General features: G+C 45.6%; 2 protein-coding genes and 1 non-coding gene across 4 annotated transcripts in view; all 3 read left to right on the forward strand.

The window, feature by feature from the left end:
- The first annotated feature begins 1,772 nt into the window (after positions 1-1,772).
- Positions 1,773-1,928, forward strand: LOC126514537 (U1 spliceosomal RNA). Its single transcript, XR_007595603.1, has one exon. It is a non-coding gene; the product is annotated as a U1 spliceosomal RNA (small nuclear RNA).
- Positions 1,929-3,458: 1,530 nt separating this feature from the next.
- Positions 3,459-7,001, forward strand: Polr2k (RNA polymerase II, I and III subunit K). 2 transcript variants are annotated; one of them, XM_050163094.1, is made up of 4 exons: positions 3,459-3,587; positions 4,259-4,328; positions 5,660-5,752; positions 6,760-7,001. In XM_050163094.1, the coding sequence occupies exons 2-4, from the start codon at positions 4,268-4,270 to the stop codon at positions 6,780-6,782; spliced, it is 177 nt and encodes a 58-aa protein (XP_050019051.1). In that variant the 5' UTR covers positions 3,459-3,587; positions 4,259-4,267; the 3' UTR covers positions 6,783-7,001. The 2 variants fall into 2 exon arrangements, with proteins under 2 accessions (XP_050019051.1, XP_050019043.1); XM_050163086.1 differs by lacking the exon at positions 3,459-3,587 and adding an exon at positions 3,594-3,869.
- A 1,907-nt stretch (positions 7,002-8,908) lies between these two features.
- Spag1 (sperm associated antigen 1) overlaps positions 8,909-20,800 on the forward strand; it is a 47,666-nt gene continuing 35,774 nt past the window's right edge. The window contains exons 1-6 of the mRNA XM_050161194.1: positions 8,909-9,231; positions 11,360-11,501; positions 13,132-13,291; positions 17,611-17,736; positions 19,773-19,837; positions 20,668-20,777. Of these exons, the coding sequence (XP_050017151.1) occupies positions 11,362-11,501; positions 13,132-13,291; positions 17,611-17,736; positions 19,773-19,837; positions 20,668-20,777 (601 nt within the window). The 5' untranslated portion in view covers positions 8,909-9,231; positions 11,360-11,361. The remainder of the gene's footprint in view (positions 9,232-11,359; positions 11,502-13,131; positions 13,292-17,610; positions 17,737-19,772; positions 19,838-20,667; positions 20,778-20,800) is intronic.

Genomic DNA, 20,800 nt, shown 5'->3' on the forward strand with positions numbered 1-20,800 from the left:
TGTGTGTGTGTGTGTGTGTGTATGCATGCGCGCATGCGTGTGACAGTCGTAGTAAAACCTGGCAGAGCCTTTCCTTTGCGTGTGTGGGTCCCAGGGACTGAACCCAGTTTGTCAGGCTTGGCAGTAAGCACTTTTACTGCTAAGCCTGAGTAATGCAGGCTGACAGGAAGTGGCATGAAGTGAGATCAGCTGCAGAGCTCCCAAGGTGCAGGAATGCGGGAGGGGTGGGGATGTGGAGAGGATGAGAGCAGAGAGGCTGCTTGGACCCAGGACTGTAGAGTCAGAAAATAGAAGCCACAGGCCCTGGTGGCCAAAGAGCTCCAGAGAGGTGACAGGATTTTAAGGCAAGTATCCCGAGAATTGATTTCACTGGCCACCTGTCAGGAGCTAAGGAGACCAGACTTCCTAGTCCTCAGCACGAGTTGTAACATTTGTAGACATGACTGATGGTCCTGGTACCCTTGGCTTTGTAAGGGCCAAAGAGCAAAGGGTGAGGCTCCACAAGGCTTGCAGGACAGCCAGAACTGGAGGGGGAGCACTTGCTGCTGCTGCTGCTGAGGTCTGGGGAGAAAAATGCTGCAAAGGCCAACACTTGGCAGGCTGGTCTTTCCATCTGGGTAGAGCAAGAAGATCCAGCCGCCCTCCTGGTAACTGCAGGACAGTACTGCAATGGGGTGGCATAAAGAACCAACTAACTCCCCTCAAGGAGAGAGTGCAGGGCTGACTTGTTTGCACCATGAGGTAAGGTGGATTTTGATGGGTGGCTAACAATTAAGAGGCAGACAACAGGCAATTCCAAACGTAACATGCAAGAGCAGGAAGCTGTCAATCACTCCTTACAGACTATCACAGAGGGTCCTTTCCTCTGGGGACTCTGAGCGACCTGACTGGTGCGTAGAGGATGGAGGACAGAATGAGCAGAAGTGAGGGTGGCGGCAAGGAGGCGGCAGAGGGCTACTGTGCTACTCTGGAAGACAGCTAGTGGGGGAGGGAACAACCTGGACCAACATGCTCAGTGGCAGAATCGACAGCATGGGGGACAAGGCTGAGGGGGTAACAGAACTGCCTTCGGGGGGAGGCACCTGATAAACTTGTGATGCATGGCACTTGACTGATGTGCCCCACACTCCCACATACAGTCACTGGTACTCTCCCATCTCCTCAAATGAGTCTTCGCTAGTCATGACACTCCTCCCCTCTGCAGCATTGACCCTGCATCTTCTTCTAAAAGTCAGTTATCTGGAGTGGGGGGATGGAGCTCAGTTGGAGTGTCTGTGCATGCATGAAGCCCTGACTGAGCCCAACATACACCAGCCTGGTGGCAGCCCAGCTGGAATCTCAGCATCTGGAAGGTGGAGGCAGGAGGACTGTAAATTCGTCATCAGCTGGGTAGAGGTGAAATCAGTTTAGGATGCGTGAGTGCGCTGCCCCCCCCCCCCCCGCAAACAAATGCAATGATGTCATAGCTTGACTGTTATTGCCCCCATAAGCTCATCGAGAATGACACTATTAGGAGGTGTGGTCTTATTGGAGGTGTGTCACTGTGGAGGTGGTCTTGGATGTCTCATAGGCTCAAGCCATACCCAGTGTCACAGTACACTTCCTGTTGCCCTCCCTTCCTACTGGACTCTTAGCTCCTTCTCCAGCACTACGTCACACCATGACGATAAGGGATAAATCCTCTGAACTGTAATCTACCCCAATTAAATGTTTTCTTTTATAAGCATTGCTGTGATTGTGATATTTCTTCACAACAGAAACTCTAACTAGACAAACTTATCTGGCAGAGGAGATGTTACAGTCACGAAGATGGTTTCCCCAGGGGTGAGGATTACACACTGCCTTCGAAGTGTGCAGATACCAGCGATTTCCCCAAACGTGGGAAACCCGACTGCCTAATTTACGGTAGCTGTGGATTTCGTTCATACTCGCCTTTGAAAAGGGTGTAATCCACTTATTAACTTCTCCACCCCAATCCAAACCAGGAAGAACTTCTGACTTATGGCTAAAAATATCCAACTAACCACTGGGTTGCCATTGTTCAAATTTAAAGACACTTATTATTTTTCAGGAGATGTTTTATTACAAGTGAAGAAAAATGAACTCACCAGAACCAGGCATGGCGGTCCCTTTATTCCCCAGAACATGGGAGGTGGGGACAGAAGGTTGGAAGTACAAGGTCATTCTTGCCTACATAGCAAGCTGCTGGTCCTGTTATACCTTTATCTACCACACTCTTTTGCTTCTTTGCTTCCTTTTCTTGGCTCAGACTCCCATGATAGAATTCTACTTACTTGTTTCCCACCAGATCTAATTTCCTTTTGAGGCTCGTTCAATAAAATGCCATGAGTTTTTTCCCCAATGACCTCAACAGTCAAGCTACGCAGAAAATGCTATTATCAAGCATAAAAGAAATTCAGAGGTTCAAGGGAATGGCGCCTTGTTTCATCACAACACAAAGGGTTAAAGGCCTCAGGATGGCAGGGCAGCCACCTTCACTAGGAGAGAGTGAGCAGTGATTTCTGGCACTCGGTGAGTGCTCAGTTAACGTCGTCATTGAAAACGGGGTGGCTAGTATCTGTGGGGTGTGTTCCACAGTGATGCCGACAGAGCGCTGGGTTGGGAAGTAGCACCAGTGTGAACTACTATGGATGTGTCTTGGGAGAGAACCTGTTTCTTTAATTTTTAATAACTGACAACCATTTAATAACGTTGCTTTCGCCAGCGTTATTTAATATAAATGACGGATGCAAAAGAACGGAATGAATGTAAATGACCCGAACTCAACATGTGTGTTTGACTGAATTAAACTTTTGATCTCTGAGAGCGCACATACTCCCCACCTTTTTTCTTGTGTGAACAAACACAGGAGGGAAGATACTACTAGACGGGTGGGAGTAATTGATGGCGCTGCCCGTCTGAAAGCCTTTCCTTCGAAAAGGGAGGGAGATGACAGGAGCTGTGGTTTGCACCGAGGAGGCAAAGGCAGAGGACCGCGCGGGTTTCAGGCCGGCCTGGGCAACACAGAACACCATGCCTCGGACCTCCTCTTTCCCTATCTTTGCCCTCCCCAAAACAGAGTGGGAAAGAGGGGTGACAGGAGCCTAGGGGAGAGCTGGAAATTGAAGAACAAAACGGACAAAACAAAACCCAGCCGCACAGATACTGAACAATTTGAAACCCGCAGTGCAGCAGCGTCTTGAACTCGTGAGAATTACCGGCGGGCTTGCACGGTCGTGTTGACCCGAGCAATGGGCTCCTTAAGATTCCACAGCGCCTGTCCCGGGCTCCTGCTCCACGGCCCTTGGAGAAGCACGCACCTGCGACTGCCGAGCCGCGGAAATGTTTCGTCTGCCGGGGAGAGAGGCAAACAAACCCACGGGAATCAAACAGGAGCGAAACACGACAACCGGGCTCAGGATACCGGCTCACGGCACTGCGAGCAGGGGGCGGGGCTCCAGCGCGTCATAAGGCAGCGCCGAAGCTGGAGAGACGGCGCCGGAAGTTGCCGAGACGACGCAGGTTGTGACTGCTTCCGAGGACCCGGGAAAGGTTTTGCGTGCACAGAGCTTGTTTGAGCTGCCGAGGTAAGAGATTGTCGGCTGAGGATTTCGGAAGTGGATCTGGGGGGCAAAAGCTGGAGAGACGCTTGGTCTTAGAAAGTTCCGGGGTGGCCGGGAGAGAAGGCTCGCGCCTGCCGCCTGAGCGTTGGGAAGCAGAGGCGGGGAATGCCGCCTTCCACCGACACCCTGAGCTACGGAGCTGAGATTCTCTCAGAGACCAAATACGTCAATAAATGGTTAATGAGAAGATCCCCGGTGGAGTTAATGTTGGCAGAGGCGTTGGTGGAGTCGCTGCTCCCAGCTCAGGTCTGAATCCTTTTGCTTCTCAGTAGTGGGGTGATATTGGGCTCACAGGCCTGTGCTTAGCCTCAGTTTGTCCGCGTGTTAAGAGTATACCGTCTAGGATCTTGGAGAGTGTAGTAAACACTCATAATGTGTGTAATGTTGTTGAGAGGGTGTCTCAGCCTTCAGACCCAGCCCACAGTTTGTGGGGCAAGAACAAATAAAGGATTACGATTTCCCCTTCCTGAATACTGGGGTTTGATCCTCGAGCCTCTGCATTCTGGGCAGACATTCTACTCACGAGTTTTTCTCTTCATCCCGGGAATCAGAAACTTGTTTAGCTTCTGGGAAAACGGGACCAGGTTGGTTCTGTGCAAAGGCTCCGTTAATTCAGGCTTTGACTCTGATTTCAGGCACTAACAATGGATACCCAGAAAGACGTCCAACCCCCAAAGCAGCAGCCTATGATATATATTTGTGGAGGTAAGAGTAATGTTTAAGTAATTTTTTTTTTTTTTCGAGACAGGGTTTCTCCGTAGCTTTTGGTTCCTGTCCTGGAACTAGCTCTTGTAGACCAGGCTGGCCTCGAACTCACAGAGATCCGCCTGCCTCTGCCTCCCGAGTGCTGGGATTAAAGGCGTGCGCCACCACCACCCGGTTTAAGTAAGTTACTTAAACTTTCCTTACTGAGTACTGATGTTTAAATTATAAAGTGGAGCTAGCACTCTAGCCAGGCGGTGGTGCATGCCTTTAATCCCAGCACTTGGAGGCAGAGGCAGGCGGATCGTTGTGAGTTCACCTGCAGCACCTCTGCAGTCGTTAATGTAAAAAATCCCTCATTATGATTTCGTCTTTTCCCATGACGGGGAAACAACCCGAGCTTGGGGGCGCTCATGGACTCTGAACTGACATCCGGGGAACCTGCATAGGACCGAATGAGGCCCTCTTAATGTGGGCGACAGTAATGGAGCTTGGGCAGTTTGTGGGGCGCTGGCCATGAAACCAGTATTTATTCCCACTGCGACATCCGGCTTTTTGGAGCCCATTATTTATGGAGGGATACCTTGCTCAGCCTAGCTACAGGGCTACAGGGAGGAGAGCCTTGGTCCTGCGTCAAGTGATGTGACAGACTTTGTTGACTCCCCATGGGAGGAATGGATGGTGAGTGGGGCAAGAGGAGAGGAGGGAGAGGGAACTGGGATTCATATGTAAAATGAAAAGGGGGGTGCTGGAGACGTGGCTCAGAGGTTAAGAGTACTGACTACTCTTCCTGAGGTCTTGGGTTCAATTCCCAGCAACCACATGATGGCTCACACCTTCTGTAATGAGATCTTGTGCCCCAGAACACTGCCTACATAATAAATAAATAAATAGATAGATAGATCATAATAAATAGATAGATAGATAAATAAATCTTTTTTTTTTTAAAGAAATGTTTAAAAAATTACACGGGTCGGTTTGCACAGAGCCGGGCGGTGGTGGTGCACGCCTTTAATCCCAGCACTTGGGAGGCAGAGGCAGGCGGATCTCTGTGAGTTCGAGACCAACCTGGTCTACAAGAGCTAGTTCCAGGACAGGCTCCAAGAGAAACCCTGTCTCGAAAAAAAAAAATTCTATTAAATTAAAAAAAATTGACTTTTCAGGAAGGGGTACACCGCTGACAACTCCTTTCTCTCCTCCTTAGTCTGTTCAGGCACAGACAGGCACACGGCTGCTTCGGTGCTCTGACTTGCTCCTGGTGACATCTGTGGTTATATTTGCTTCCCTGTAGTGTTTCTCTTTCGGGCATTGAATAAACGTGTTTTATTTCCTAGAGTGTCACACCGAAAATGAGATAAAGTCCAGAGATCCAATCAGATGCAGAGAATGTGGATACAGAATAATGTACAAGAAAAGGACTAAAAGATGTATCCTTTTGACTGTGCTGGCTAAATGGAAAGAGGAAATAATACTGTTTGGGTTGGTGAAGACTAAATTCTGACGGAGTAGTAATAACTTGGATTATTTTTTTAGGAGCATGGGTTTAAAAAGGATGAGAGAACTGAAAACATGGGGGGCTTCAGAGGAGGTGTATCAATTGATTATTTTAATAGGGTTTATTTTACCCCAAACTTAGGGGGCAGAGACAGGCAGAACTTTTTGAGTTCCAGGTCAGCTAGAGCTACTTGGTGAGACCAGTCTCAAATAAGCCAATAAGGTTTAGAGAGATGGGTCAGCAGATAAGGGCATTGGCTGCTCTTCCAAAGGGTCTGGTTCTGTTTCCACCATCAACAAGATTGCTGTGACTGTCTGTAACTCCGTTTCCAGGGGTCTGATCCCTTTCTCTTACCTCCACTGTACAAGGGACCCAAATGGCGCACACATATGCATGCATGCAGAAGCGCTCATATGCATAAAGTAAGCATAAATAAATGTGTCTTTAAAACCCAGTGAATAACTGTAGATTTTTATTTTTTAAAGTAAACATGATTAGCGTTTTCATGTGCCATTCATTATGGGCTCTAAGTAATTCAAAAGCTTGAATATATAAATATTCTTATTTGTTTGTTTTTAGAAATAGTCATTCTTGATTGTCAGTTTATGGGTGATCTGAAGTCTAGAAGATTTGATAACCTAGTGGAAGATGGTGAGGCCTACAATAGTCTAATATTGAAAGCAAAGTATTTCATTGTAGCTGGCACAGACTCTTAAAAGTCACCCTCAAGGGCGTCAGTGTTTTTAGTTATCTTCTGTGTCGTGAAACATGAACTAATGGAAATGGAGGTGCTGTTCTTTATTTTTTAGGTACTCGCTGGTGGCTATAATGAAGTTCATTCTTTTGTTCATTTTATATTAAATAGAAGCTTGGTGCAGAGGTGGTGACTTGGAAGCCTTAGTATTGCGTAATTTTAAAATCCTTAACTCAGTTCAACAGTGGTGGTTTTCGATGCCCGGTGAAAACGTGAAATTCAGGAGTGTCTTCGTTCAACATTTGCCCCACTGATGCTTCTCTGTGTAGCTTTACGACTACAACTGTGTACCTGTGGTTTCACTTTAGAAACATGATTGTATTTTAATACTTGTATAAAGGAAGTTTTGGTTTAGCATACGACTTTTAATTTATTGTGCCTATAATCTCTCACACAATGAAGATTAAAGTTGTTTCCCCAAACCTCACTTTCGTTCAGTCTTGTTAAAGAGTCAAGTTTCAGGCCATCGAGCTGCTGCTTCCACCTACCCAGGGGGCTTGAGTTCAGGCCCTGGAGCCTACATGGTGGGAAGAAGGCCAGCTTCTAAAACTTGTCTGCCCTCTGACCTCCACATGCATTGACTTGAGCATGTGTGTATGTGCTTACACAGAAAATAATAAAATGCCTTAGGAAAATCCTAAGTGCAGTCTTTTAGAACCATCTTCTAAAGGCCTGAGAAATTAGCGCCTTGGAAACCACTCTGCTTTGTTTGCAGCCGTCCAGAGCACCACTGTACTTGCCGTCTGGAAAAAGTCAAAATTAGTATGAAACATTAGAAGCAAATAGGATAAATGAGGTGGCTGGGCCAGAGCGCTGACTCAGGGGTTGAGAGCACTTGTGTTTGCAGAGGCCCCAGCTCTGTTCTCAGCAACCATGTTTGTCTACCCACAGCCATAACTCCAGTCCAGGGCATCGGACACCGCCGGCTGGGTATCTCACACCCACCCATGCATACACTCTGAAGTCATGCTTTTGAGAGCTCTGCTCACATACACAGGTACACATAGTCCTCAGACCACGAAAGATTCTCGGAGCTGGCTGCTGTGGAGCTCTGATCCCTCTGTTGCCCGTGCTTGGGAGGTGGGGGCAGGAGGATTTAGCAGGAGTTTAAGGTCGTCTTTGACCACATAGCTGGTTTGAGGCCTCCGAGACTGCTAGTGCAGAGGGCCCCACCGCAGAGCTCTGTCTCCAGCCATCATTATTCTACTTTGTGTCTCACTAAATTGGCTGGGCTTGTCACCTGGTCTTGACCTTGTGATCCTGCCTCAGTCTCCCGCATAGCTGGGAATACAGATCTACACCGTCTGGCCCAGCTTTACGTACCTTTGCTGTGTAAGTTCAGTAAGTAGAATGGCCTGTGGTATCCATCTTTGGACCCAAGTGCCCAGAACACCCTCATGAGCTGGCTGTGTGACCCTGACCAGGCCTTCTTTTACCTTTGTTGATCAATTGCAGGACTTACTCTGTGAGGACTGGTACTTTCTCACTTGCCCACCGTGTTTTTTTCAGATTGTTTTGACCGTTTTCAATACAGCATAGATTGTACACAGTCAAAAGAAAGCATTAAATGTAGAAAGAAAGTGACAAAGCCCACGGAATGAGAGCCATTCTCCAGGTTGTTACGGTTTCTTTCTCCGCTGGAAATCAATGACGTGGAAGTTCAGGTGGTTGCTTGAGACACGCATCATGGCTGGAAGGAGGTGTGACGTCTGAGACACATGGAGCTTATGATGCCATTTCCACAACAAACTTGGAGAAACAGCCCAAGGATTACCCTAACGTTTGAGTCTTCATCTATAAACATGCTGCGTAAATGTAAGAGCTTGAGCGTCGTTCTTTATCGTTCACTCTTAATGCCCCTGCCCCAGACTTGTCTCCTTAAACACAAAGAGGAGGAGAATGTATGGGATTCTGGTACCGGCTGGGCATACGCCAGCTGCTTCCTTCATCTGTTTTAACTAGTCTGAAATGTATTTAAAATGGAAGTAAATTTCTCCAAAAATGGTATCTCGTGTTCATTTGAATTGCTTATACCTAATCATATTTTTGTATACAGCACACAGTGGGGTGGGCGCCTGTGGGCTGCATGAGAAAAGGGAAATTTGCTTTTCATTTATTCTCGTTGAAAGGACAGTAGGTAAATAAACCTGGGGTGCAACGCCCAATCTGGAATTTTAGTCTAGGTTTACAGTTACGTATAGGAGTAGACACCACTTAGCAGGAGTGAAACAAGCATTTTAACTCACTAGGAAACACTAAACCGAAGGAGGGCCCTGGTGAGGGCAGAAGCTGGCCAATCAGCAGGTGGACAGCCTGGATAGCCAATGGCCGGCGGAGGGCTTAGCCTCCGCCCAGCTTCGTTGGGCACCTGCCCCCACTCCGTCGCTAGCTGGGCAGAGGGTGAGACACAGGTGGGCATCCTCGGGGCGGGCGCCAAGCGAGGACCGCACAGGCACGCTCGCACGGCTAGAGCGTGCTGTCGGATGAACGTCCTTTCCGGTCTGGGAAGGATTGGAACTTTTCAGACCCTGCGGTTCGCACGGTGGTGGAAGTTGGGGCCGAGTCGCCACACTGGAGTTCCTGGGACAGCCAACTGCTTCAGCCCTGGAGACCACAGCCCAAGCCTAGGGAACGACTCCCGACACAGACGCTTGCAGGTTGGCTTTAGAACGAGCTCCCGGGCGCCCCAGACGGTTCCCACTCCCAAGCGGGGAGCCTGTGGGTCCTGGAAACCGTTGCCATGGCTGAGGGACGCCAGTTCGCCTTTCTGGAGCAGAGGGCGCCCAGCCGCCTAGGTGGGAGAAGCTGGGTTTTCCCGTTACTGGGGTTACCACGAAACGCTGCAGCTTGCACACAGGAGTTAGTTAATGCGCTGATTAGGAAATATGGGAAGTGGATGTGGAGCGGGATGATGGAGCAAGCATTAGATTGCAAAGAAGTATGGGGGAAATGCATAAACCACCCTTTGGGAGTTGAGGATTAAAGTTGAGTTATATAATAGATATACAGAATCTCGTGGAGCTCAGCCTGGCTATGTTAAGTAGCTGAGGGTGATCTTGAACTCCTGGCCCTCCCAAGTGGGCCACTCCCACTACGCCACTCCCAGCTAACGTGCGATAATCTTTTTTTCTTTTGATTTTTCGAGACAGGGTTTCTCTGTGTAACAGCGTTGGCTGTCTGGAACTAGCTCTATAGACCAGGCTGGCCTCGAACTCACAGAGAATCGCCTACCTCTGCCTCCTGAGAGCTGGGATTAAAGGTGTGCACCACCACTGCCTGGCTGAAAAGATCACATTTTTATTTGCCACAGGTTTAAGGATTTAAGGATTCTACACACACACACACACACACACACACACACACACACACACACACACACAGAGAAAGAGAAAAGAAAGCTATTTCAGCAGAACTTGAAGAAGCTTGTGAATCTTGATAGTTGGCTTCTTACTGCACGGTGTGAACTAAACTGTTGCCACAGAAGTTTGTTATTTGAGCTGTCTGTGCTGGTTAGTTGTTGTTTTGTTTGCTTGTTTTTGTCAACTTGGCAAAAACTGGGGTCATCTTCAAAGAGAGAATTGGAATTAGGAATTGCCTTCATCAGATTGGCAAGTCTGTGGGATATTTCCTTGATTACTGATTGATGTTGGAGGGCCTAACCCACTGTGGGTGCTCCTGGGAGGTCTAGGAAAGGTTGCTGAACTGGAGCCGTGGGAGCAAGCCAGTAAGCGGCCCTCCTCCATGGCCCCTGCTCTAGTTCCTGCCTCAGGTCCTGGCATGAGTTCCTGTCCTGACTCATCCTTAGTGAGGAACTGTAAGATGTAAAATGAAACAAATTCCTTTCCTTCCCAACTTGCTTTTGGCAAGCTGCTTTGGTTTTTATCCCCCCCCATCTATGTTATTATGTAAACATATTAGTGTAAAGTTATTATGACAGACATATTTTGTAAATTTGAAAGCTTTTCAAATAATGAATGCCATTTCTTTATTTACTCAGAGACAGGGTAGCCTAGACCATGCTAGCCTAGAACTCCTAGAGACCCACCTGTTCCCAATGCTGCTGGGATTAAAGGCACGTGCCACCACACCTGGCCCTGCCTTATTTTTTTTTATTATTTAGATTTTTAAGTTTGAGAAAAGCACTGAATAGGTTTTATTTTTAAAATAAACTATTATCTTATGAATGTAGATGTCTTGCCTGCATGTATGTTTGCGTCACACAGAGGCCAGACGAGAGCTCCGGGTCATTCAGAAGGAGTTGCTGTGAGCCTGGTGTAGGTGTTGGGAATCAAAACCAGGTCCTCTGCTCTTAGCCACTGGCCCAGCTCTCCAGCCGCACACAAAGTTTAAAATCTGTGACTATGACATGTCAAGCTCTTAAAACATGCGACTTTGTTGCTGGAGGCTCTGTCGGTTGTCTGTGCGGTAGGGGTCAAGAAGCCCTTGCTTTACATTGGTGACCGCTTCATTTCATGCCGGGAACATAGCTCTAGTTCATCAAGAAAGTCTTCAGATTTAATTTTTTAAAGATTTATTTACTTATTATATGTGCAGTATCAGATTTAATTTTTTTAATAAAGCGTAGTTGATGCACCAGAACCCCCTCTGCCATTCTGTTCCAGCCTTGTTTAAGGGGAAGGCTGAGATGGCAAACTCCTGAGGGATAGCTGGACTCAGGGTTCAAAACACCTCCACCCCTTTTCCTCTGGGAGCACTAGGCGATCCCTGATACCCAAATCGAGCTAATTATTATACATACATCAATTTTCTTCTACTGTGTTTAAGCCATGGCAGCTAAGGATTGCCCATCGTTGTGGGGCTTCGGAACAACAAAGACATTTAAAATTCCTGTTGAGCACTTGGATTTCAAGTATATTGAACAGTGTTCAGACGTGAAACACCTGGAAAAAATTCTTTGTGTGTTGAGGTAAGCATCTAAAAATTAATTTCATGCTTAAACATGGCAGTTTTGATTATGCCGTCGCCTTCTGTTGTGACGTATTAGAGACTTTTCAAATATTGAGGTTAGTCCATTGGTTTTAGACTGTGGTTCTGGAGGGTTCTGGCCACATGGACTTCTCCATGGGACGTAGGCTGATTTGGATCCAAGGGGGTACTCTTGTGTCCTCTCCGCTGTCCAAGAAGAGGTAAAGCAGCAACAAGTGCAGCTGCTGGGGAGGGCGCGAGGACACAGGGCTGCCCGGTCCCAGGGAAGACGGTGGGGAGACTGAAACAGGGAGTTACCAGAGCCCCGCGGTGCCGTTGTCCACTTCATGCATGTATCCCAGATCTGGCTGTTAAAAAATGCAGGCTTAAGGGCCTCACTCCCAGCCAGTCTACGCCTGAAGCCTGAGAAGGAAAAGGTGCCGATAACAATGCAGTCGATGGTTATGTGGGTTCAGAATCTATGTCAAGAACCACCACCCCGTGGGCTGCCAACCAAATCCTGTTTGGGTTTCCTGCGAGATTTGATTTGGAGAACATTGTGGATCATGAGCCCCCCTGCCTTGCCAGGACATAGTTGCAATGCCTGGCTCTTTACTAGTCCTTGCTTTTATTTTCTCTGACCCTCTTCCCTTCAAAAAGCAGATTTATTTATTTTTATCTTGTACGTACATCTGCATGGCATGAACGCCAACACCCAAGGAGGCCAGAGAGGGGTGAGAACTTGACTATCTTTCTAGGGAAGGAACTCTGTTTCTTGAGTGGTTCATTTTAGGGGTGTTTTGTCCAAGTCGTTTCTCTGCCATTTTCTCCTCATACATTGAAAAAAGTGACAAGGGCTGGGGATGTTTTAGATGCTTGTCTAGTATTCATGAGGCCCTGGGTTTGATTCACATCAGGGCAATTTGGTGTCAAATGCTTGCAATTCCATCACTAGGAGTGTGAGCCCAGGCCCAGAAGGATTAGAAATTCATGATCATTCTCAAACCACACAGTGAGTTAGAAATCAGCCTGGGATATATGAGACCCTGACTCATACTGAGATTTTATTTTTAAACAGAAACTTCTTGGAAAGGAAGCCTATATTATCTCTCAGCTTTTCTCTAGTATTGAATTTCCAATATTTTGAAATTGCTTTGTGCATACAATGAACATATATGTTAGGTAGGATTCAACTTTAAATGTGTTATTTTATGCATGTGGGTGGCGTGCCTGCACATATGTCTATGCACTGTGTGCATACAGTGGCCACGGAGCTCAGAAGAGGATGGAGGGTATCAGCTAACCGGGACTGGGAGTGTCGGAAGTTGTGAGATGCAGTGGAGGAATCAAACTCGGGTCCTCTGGAAGAGCAGCCAGAGCTCTTAACTGCCAAGCCCTCTCTCCATCCCCTATATTAACCTTTGGTGCTTTGTGATGTAGGCTGTTCCTGTGGCATCCTCACTACTGGGTACGCTGTCAATTCCCTGATAGGAGGGCCAACGTCAACCTTGCACAGCCATTGAGATCAAAGAACCACGGGGGTCCCGGGAAACCCAGTCTGCCAGCCAGCAGTCTAGAGGAACTCTAAATAAGGTGCTAACCTAAGATTCTAACTGCTTTTGCTTTCTAAGGTCGGGCGAAGAAGGCTACTACCCTGAACTCACGGAATTTTGTGAGAAGCGCCTCACCTGCTTGGCTCCCAGGAGTCGAGCTCTGAGGAAAGATAAGCCTGCAGCGACAGCGGCCAGCTTCACAGCCGAGGAATGGGAACGAATCGACGGTGACATTAAGGTAGAGTGTGTATCCCTGAAATCCCAGCCGCCTTGCTGCTCAGTGGATGGCTTTTAGAAGAGACTACTTAGGAAGTAGTGGCAACTTCTTAATTCTAGTCAAACATTGTGAGTTTGTGTGTGTGAATTTAATCTAAATTTCTATATCAGGTCCAACCACAATCCAGTCACCATCCATATCTTTTTTTTTTTTTTAAGATTTATTTATTATGTATACAGTGTTCTGCCTGCGTGTACAACCTGCAGGTCAGAAGAGGGTACCAGATCTCATTGTAAGTGGTTGTGAGCCACCATGTGGTTGCTGGGAATTGAACTCAGGACCTCCGGAAGAGCAGCCAGTGCTTTTAAACTCTGAGCCATCTCCCTAAGATACTTGGGGCTGGGAGTGGTGCCGCCACCTATAATCCTGGCACTTGGGAGGCAGAGGACCAGAAAGAGCTCCATCCTGGTCACATAGTGAGTTGGAAGTCGATCTTGACGGCACAAGATTGTCACAAACAACAAAAGCAGAAAGCAAAAAACCTTGATGGTTGGCTGTGATTTTTGTCATTGTTGTTGGTGGTGAATTTTTTTGCTTTCTTGATTTCACCTGGATAAATTATAAGGATTCAAGTTATCTGAGCAAAGAATTTTAACATGCTTTTGTTTTAGGCTTTCTTGAGAAGTGAGTACCATGTCTGGGTTGAGGGTAGCTCTGAGCTCCTAATCGTCCAGCTTCTGCTTTGTAAGAGCAGGGACCACAGGCTCCTGTCACCACACCAGGTTCCCGTTGTCTTGATGGTAGTGTTTCTGTGGCAAACCTTGAAATCAGGTGGGGACAGTTCTTGGTTCTGCTGTCTTAGTCCGGGTTACCCTGGCCGTGATGAAGCACCACAAAAATCAACCCAAGGAGGAAAGGGTTGTTTGGCTTACACTTCCATATCACAGTTCATCATAGAAGAATTCAGGACAGGAACCCGAGGCAGGAGCTGAGCTCAGGCCATGGAGGGTGCTGCTTGCTGGCTTGGTCCTTATGGCCTTTTCAGCCTCCTTTCTTACAGCTCCCAGCTGGAGTGGCCCTCACCCACCTGTCACTAATTAAGAAAATGCTCTACAGTCCTGCCTAGGGCCCAGTCTTCTGGAGCTACTTTCTAAATTGAGAGTCCCTCCTCTCAGGTGACTCCAGCTTGTGTCCAGTTGACAGAATACTAGCCGGCACACCTGTGCTTTTTGTTAGCTGTTTTGCTTTGTTTAGGTCCTTTGCTTTTGTTTCTATACAATAAGTGTGCTTCTGTTTGGATCTTTTTCTTATGGATGTTACATTGTAGCCCAGGCTGGCCTCAGTTCCCAGTCTCTTACCTGTGTGTCTCCAGTGCTGGGATTGTAGGCTGCCACACTTGCTTCTGAAGTCAGTTTCAGAAGAACTAACATGAGCTAACATCTTGTTTTGTTCCGTTTTCCTCTTGAGGCCGTTTCTTTATGTCTCTCTGGCTGACTTATAACGTACTGTGTTGACTAGACTGACCTGGACCTCCCAGAGCTCCACCTGGGATGAAAGGCATGCTCCCCCACATTTGTCTTACGAACCAGATCTTAACAATATTGAGGCTTTTATTCATGACCATTGTATACTGTTCCATTCATTAAGCTCTGCATTAAGATCTTAGAGATGAAATGAGCCTCTCATCATTAAGTATAATGTTAGCTTTAGATTTTATACAAGTACCCTTTGTGATACTAGGAAGTTACCTCTGTCCCTTGGTTGTTTTTTGTTGTTTGTTTGATTTGTTTTGAGATAGAATCTTTCTATGTAGCCTTGGCTGTCATGGGACTTTCTATGTAGACCAGGTTGGCCTTGAACTCAAAGATTCACCCTCCTCTGTTTTCTGAGTCCTGGGATTAGAGGTGTGTGCCACCAACCGCTACCTGATCCTTGTTCAATAAGAATTTCTTTCATGAGTATGTTTTAAATTTTATAAAACAAGACTTTTTCAGCATTTATTGAGCTGATAATATAGTTTTATTTGTAGTCTCTCAATATGATTTAATAATATATGTAGACATCCCATGCATACAAGTATGTATGCAAGTATGTATGTGTGTGTGTGCATAGCACACTGACACTAGGGATTGAACCTAGGCCTCCCTTTTTCTTAGTATAAGATTTACTGGGCTGGGGGCTGGAGAGATGGCTCAGAGGTTAAGAGCATTGCCTGCTCTTCCAAAGGTCCTGAGTTCAATTCCCAGCAACCACATGGTGGCTCACAACCATCTGTAGTGGGGTCTGCTGCCCTCTTCTGGCCTGTAGGCATACAAGGAGGCTGAACACTGTATACACAATAAATAAATAAATATTAAAAAAAAAAGATCACTGACTGTTCTTCCTGAGGACCCAGGTTCAATTCCCAGCACCCACATGGTAGCTCACAACTGTCTGTAACTATAAGATTTGACATCCTCACAGAAACATACATTCAGGCAAGATACTAATGCACATAAAATAAAAATAAATTATTGAAAAAAAAAGATTTACCACTGAAGTGCATCCACAGCCCAGATAGTCTTTAATTTTATACAGTAGTGTCTTAATTTTTTTTTTTGTTTTTAGAGACAGGATTTCTCTGTGGGTTTGGAGCTTGTCCTGGAACTAGCTCTTGTAGACCAGGCTGGTCTCGAACTCAGAGATCCGCCTGCCTCTGCCTCCCAAGTGCTGGGATTAAAGGCATGCACCACCACCGCCCAGCAATATTTTTTAAATATATACTTTTTCCAGTTAAATTTATTCCTATTTCATATTTCTTTTTTCATATTTCTTATTTATCTCAAGTCACCTCATTATGAAATTTGTCATAAGATACAAATAACATAAAATTCATCATCTTAACTTTCTTTTAGATGCTTGAGATAAAATCCAAACTTTATACACTCTAGGAGCCAGATTGCAGCCATTTTAACCATTTTGCCTTTGTTGTCAACAGTTCAGAAGTGTTGAATATATTCTGAGTATAGTCACATTCTTGCTCACCCACTCTCCAGAACTTTTTCATTGTGCAAAAAATAAATTCTTTGCTTATTAAACAAAAAGTCTCTATTTCCCAGGCTCCCAGCCACTATCAATTGCTTTCTATTCCTGGTTTTGGCTACTCCAGATAGTTCATGTTGGTGGGATTTCATTTGTTTAGTTATTTCGTGTGTGCAGCGTATGTAGGTTCCATGCACCTGTGTATGTCCTCAGAGGCCAGAGGAGGGCATTGAGTTTTCTGTGCTGCCATGCTCTGTCTTGTTCCTTTGAGGCAAGATCTTGCCCTGAGCCTGGAGCTTGCATGGTTTTTGTTTTTGCTAGCTCCCATGACTTTTCTGTTTCCACTGCCAGCATAGCTAGGGCTACAGGTGTTAGTGAGATCACTCCTGGCTGTTATGTGAGTCTGAACTCATGCCTCTTGGTTGTGTGTCAAATGCTCCTAGCCATAGAACCATCTTTCTCATCCTAGAATTTAAATTGTATATGAGTTTATAATTATCAAATTGATCTTTAAAGTTTAACTTTATGCCTTGTGATCTTGTTGAATTTATAGATTAGTTCCGAGACTTCTTGTAGATGCATTGGATTTCATTTTGTGTTTTAATATAATTGAACTTCTAGTTGTTACTTTCCTAGTTGAGTCCAGTCTGGCTGCTTTTGTTTGTTTGTTTATATTTGCCATATTTTAAAATTACATTGATTTGGTGTGTGTGTGTGCTTGTGTGCCTGTGTGCGTGTGTGCGAAATTGAGGTGGCTCCCTTACAGTTTCAGAGGTTTATTATGCTATTATCATGACAGCATGCAGGTGCTGGAAGAGTAGCTAAAAGTCCTATAACTTGCAGGCAACAGGAAGTCAACTGAAACTGGTTGGATCCTGAGCATAGGTTACCTCAAAGCCTACCTCCATGGTGACACATCTAAACAAGGCTATGTATGCCCACTCTAACAAAGCTACACCTCCTATGAGCGCCATTCCCTATGAGACCATGGGGGCCAGGCCAGTTACATTCAAACTACCACACATCACATGTCCTGAAGTTGAACTCAAGTTGTTGAGGCTCAGCTGCAAGCACCCTCAACAGTTGAGCCATCTAGTGCCAGCCCCCAAATATTCTTAATGAGACTTAACGACACACTGAATTATGAAATTAATGAAATAAATTTTGTGTTATGGGTATTTATAACAATCAAAAATAAAAGGAAAGATATTCCAGAGAGAACGACACGGGAAGTGAGCCAAGAGAGCTCTTCACATCCTTCCTAATGCATGGTCAGTGACCTCACACTCTACAGTTGCCTTCTGCTCCATCCTTCTCAGAGTTGGGTATCAGAAATCAAGAGAGAGGAAAATGCAAGGCACTTTCATGACCCCGAGGCACATCCAGGAGTGGAAGATCATTTGCCTCCAGTTCGTGGCTCAGACAGTTGCCCTCATAGTGGCAAGGTAGGTCTTTCTAATATGGGGGGCACTGACAGGGACAAGGGTGGTGGCTGTGACTTACAGGGATATATATATATATCCCTGTCTACCAGAGTAAACCACTGTGATGTAAGTGTGTAGGGTTCCCTCTTCTGATGCACTGTGATGTAAGTGTGTAGGGTTTCCCTCTTCTGGTAACTCCTGATTATTCCTCTTCTCCCCCTTTCTTTTCCTTTCACTCCTCCCTTTCCCTTTCTTTTTTTATTTTTGGTGTGGTACTAGAGTTTACTTAGGACCTCACACTTAACAAGGCCTGTGCCACTGAGTAATGACTGTATACCACTTTTACTTTTTAAGACAGTGTCTCCTTCTAAGCTAGCCTTGGACCTGTGACTCTCCTTTCTATCTTTCCAAATAGCTGGAATTACAGGCCTGTGCCATCAGGCCTGTCTGCTTTCCTATGTAAAGTTAGATCTGATCAATGGGTGGTGGAAATGAAGCTACCTTTTCTGAAGGCTTGCATTTTGAGGTCAACATCTTTCATCTTTTCTCTTTTGCTACTTTGGCCAATTTTTAAGAGCATGAAAGATATTGCTCAGTGTTTCCAACTTTGGGGGATAATTCTGCCTATGGTAGAGTCACAAAGGTTGTGTCACTGTGTAAGTCAGCTGACTGCCTGTGTGAAGGAAGTGGCACACAATGGTTTAAGCGTGTAGAGATGGCCCTCTGTCCCTTCGTGCACTTGACCATCTTGCTATTTCTGACAGAATGACTACCCAAGACCTTCCATTTTGTGTTCTTGTTAATCTTATATCTATGTTGTTGTTTATGTGTTTTTTATGCACACAAGTATTCTGTCTTCATGCACACCAGAAGAGGACATAAAAACCCCATTAGAGATGGTTGTGAGCCACCATGCAGGTGCTGGGAACTGAACCTGGGTCCTCAGCAGGAGCAGCCAGTGTTCTTATCTGTTGTTTCAGGTCTAGTGCTCCAGTGTTTTGTCTCTACAGCTCTTCTTAACAACTAAGTTGTGCCACTTGTGTTAGTTTTCTAACAAACTGGTTGGTTTAAGACAAGAGAAATGTGCTTTATAGTTCCAGAGGCTGGAATTCTATGGCTAGGGCATTGGCAAGGCCATGCTCCTAAAGCCTGGAGGGGAGGATTCCTCCTTGGTATTCCAGCTGCTAGTATTGCTGGCCATCCTCGGCTACGACAGCTGCCCCTAGTGTCTACTTTCACCTTCACAGCTCCCTTCCCTGTGTACATTCCAAGGGTAGCATTGTATGATGTGTTCAGGGAGATTAAGTGCTCCCCGGTCTAATGGCTAGTGTGCAGAACCTGCCCACCTCCCCATCATCAGCAGTGGGGTCTAGGACCTAGTTTGGGTCACTTTGCCCCTGAACAGCTCGTTGGAGCCTTTCCTTGTAGTTTCTCTACGGGATAGAAGAGAGGAGGGCCACTATTGTTCACTCCGATGAGGCCTTGGTGGTTATAACCTAGACTGCAGTGGCCGTGTCACCTGTCACAAGGAGGAAGCACATTGTCGTCAGTCAGGGAGTGCAGGGTCGGGGAGAGAGCAAAGGCTGGAGAGCAGACCCGGGAAGCCTCAGCAGCAGTTTGCTATGACCTGCTTTTTTATTTTTATTTTTGGAATTATTCCAAATTGAATGTCTGTCATGACAAACAAAAGAGCTCTGACTAATACGGCAAATCATTGTTCTCGCTCCTCTAAATGCCTCGGCTTAAGAAGACTGAACTCAGTGCTGCTTTCATTTTAAGAAAAACATTAATGCTCACATGTGAATTTTCAAATATTATGTATGTCCTTAAAAGTCTGTGAGATTATCCTCAGGATTAACTATAAAAATTTGAACCTTGTCTTTTACCTCAGTACTTTATTATATCATGATGCTGGGGTTGTTTTAACCTCAAGGAAACCTATATTTTTGATCCATTCCATTTATGTATCTTACTCTCATGGATCACAGTGCATTTATAATAAATCCTGGTGATCTTAGACTGAAAGTGTCTCACGAAATATGATTTTATTCTTTCAGGAAGTATATTCTAAAAGTAAGCCAGTCAAGAAGAAAATCCCAAGGGATTATGCAGAGTGGGATAAGTACGTTTCATATTTCTTCATTAGATCCTATAATTTAAAATAGTATAAACCTGATAAATCAAGTGTATCAAATTAGTAAAGCCACCAACACTTTTTATATGGTGCTTGCCACATAACTCTAGCTGGCCTTGAACTCTCAAAGATCCACCTGCCTCTGCTCCCAGCGCTGGGATAAGTGGGTGCCACCATGTGAGGAGGAATGCAGACAACTCAAGGAACAAACCTATGAAGAGTGTTTCTCTTCAGAGTATGGACAGAGTACAGGTTGAACATTAGTAACACAAGAATCTAATGTCCAAATGTCCCCATCTGGAACTCTTAGCATGGTCAGGGGATGAGTCCACACAATGAGACGTTTGTTTCATTCATAAAATCATTTAAAGCATTATATGAAACTATGCTTAGGTTGCATGTATACGAAGCAGGCGTGAGTGTTGTGTTTTAACTTGTGGATTCCTCATAGATCTCATTGGGTGGATGCAAATATTTGCCAGCATTAGGGGAAAAAAAATCTCAGTCAGGCAGTGGTGGTGCACACTTTGAATCCCAGCACCCAGGAAGCAGCGGTAGGTGGATCTCTGAGTTTGAAGCCAGCCTGGTCTACAGAGTGAGTTCCAGGACAGGGTTACATAGTGAACCCTCTGGAAAAACAAAAAGAAACAAGATCAACAAAAAAAAGCCCACAAACAAACAGAAAAACAAAACAAAGCCACCAAATCTCAACTCCCATACTGAGTCTGTCCCAAGCATTTCCTCTTTCGATACACTAATGAGTTTATTTCTTACTTGTAGGATGCTATTTATTTCCGCCATTTTTGTTGTTCTTTCAGATTTGACGTGGAAAAAGAATGTTCAAAAATTGATGAAGATTACAAGGAAAAGACAATAGTAAACAACAAGGCTCATTTGTCTAAAATTGAGACAAAACTAGACACAGCAGGTAATAAGAGAGAATGGAAATAC

This window comes from Alexandromys fortis, unplaced genomic scaffold (genome assembly GCF_014885135.2).
Source record: "Alexandromys fortis isolate MF-2015 unplaced genomic scaffold, M_Fortis_MF-2015_v1.1 scaffold_17, whole genome shotgun sequence".
Lineage (NCBI taxonomy): Eukaryota > Metazoa > Chordata > Mammalia > Rodentia > Cricetidae > Alexandromys > Alexandromys fortis.

Coding starts and splice junctions, on each gene's coding strand:
- Polr2k (XM_050163086.1), top strand. CDS start 3,729: ATGCCGCCTTCCACCGACACCCTGAGCTACGGAGCTGAGATTCTCTCA. Junction 3,870..4,258: donor AGTCGCTGCTCCCAGCTCAG/GTCTGAATCCTT, acceptor CTCTGATTTCAG/GCACTAACAATGGATACCCA. Junction 5,753..6,759: donor CAAGAAAAGGACTAAAAGAT/GTATCCTTTTGA, acceptor TCAGTTCAACAG/TGGTGGTTTTCGATGCCCGG.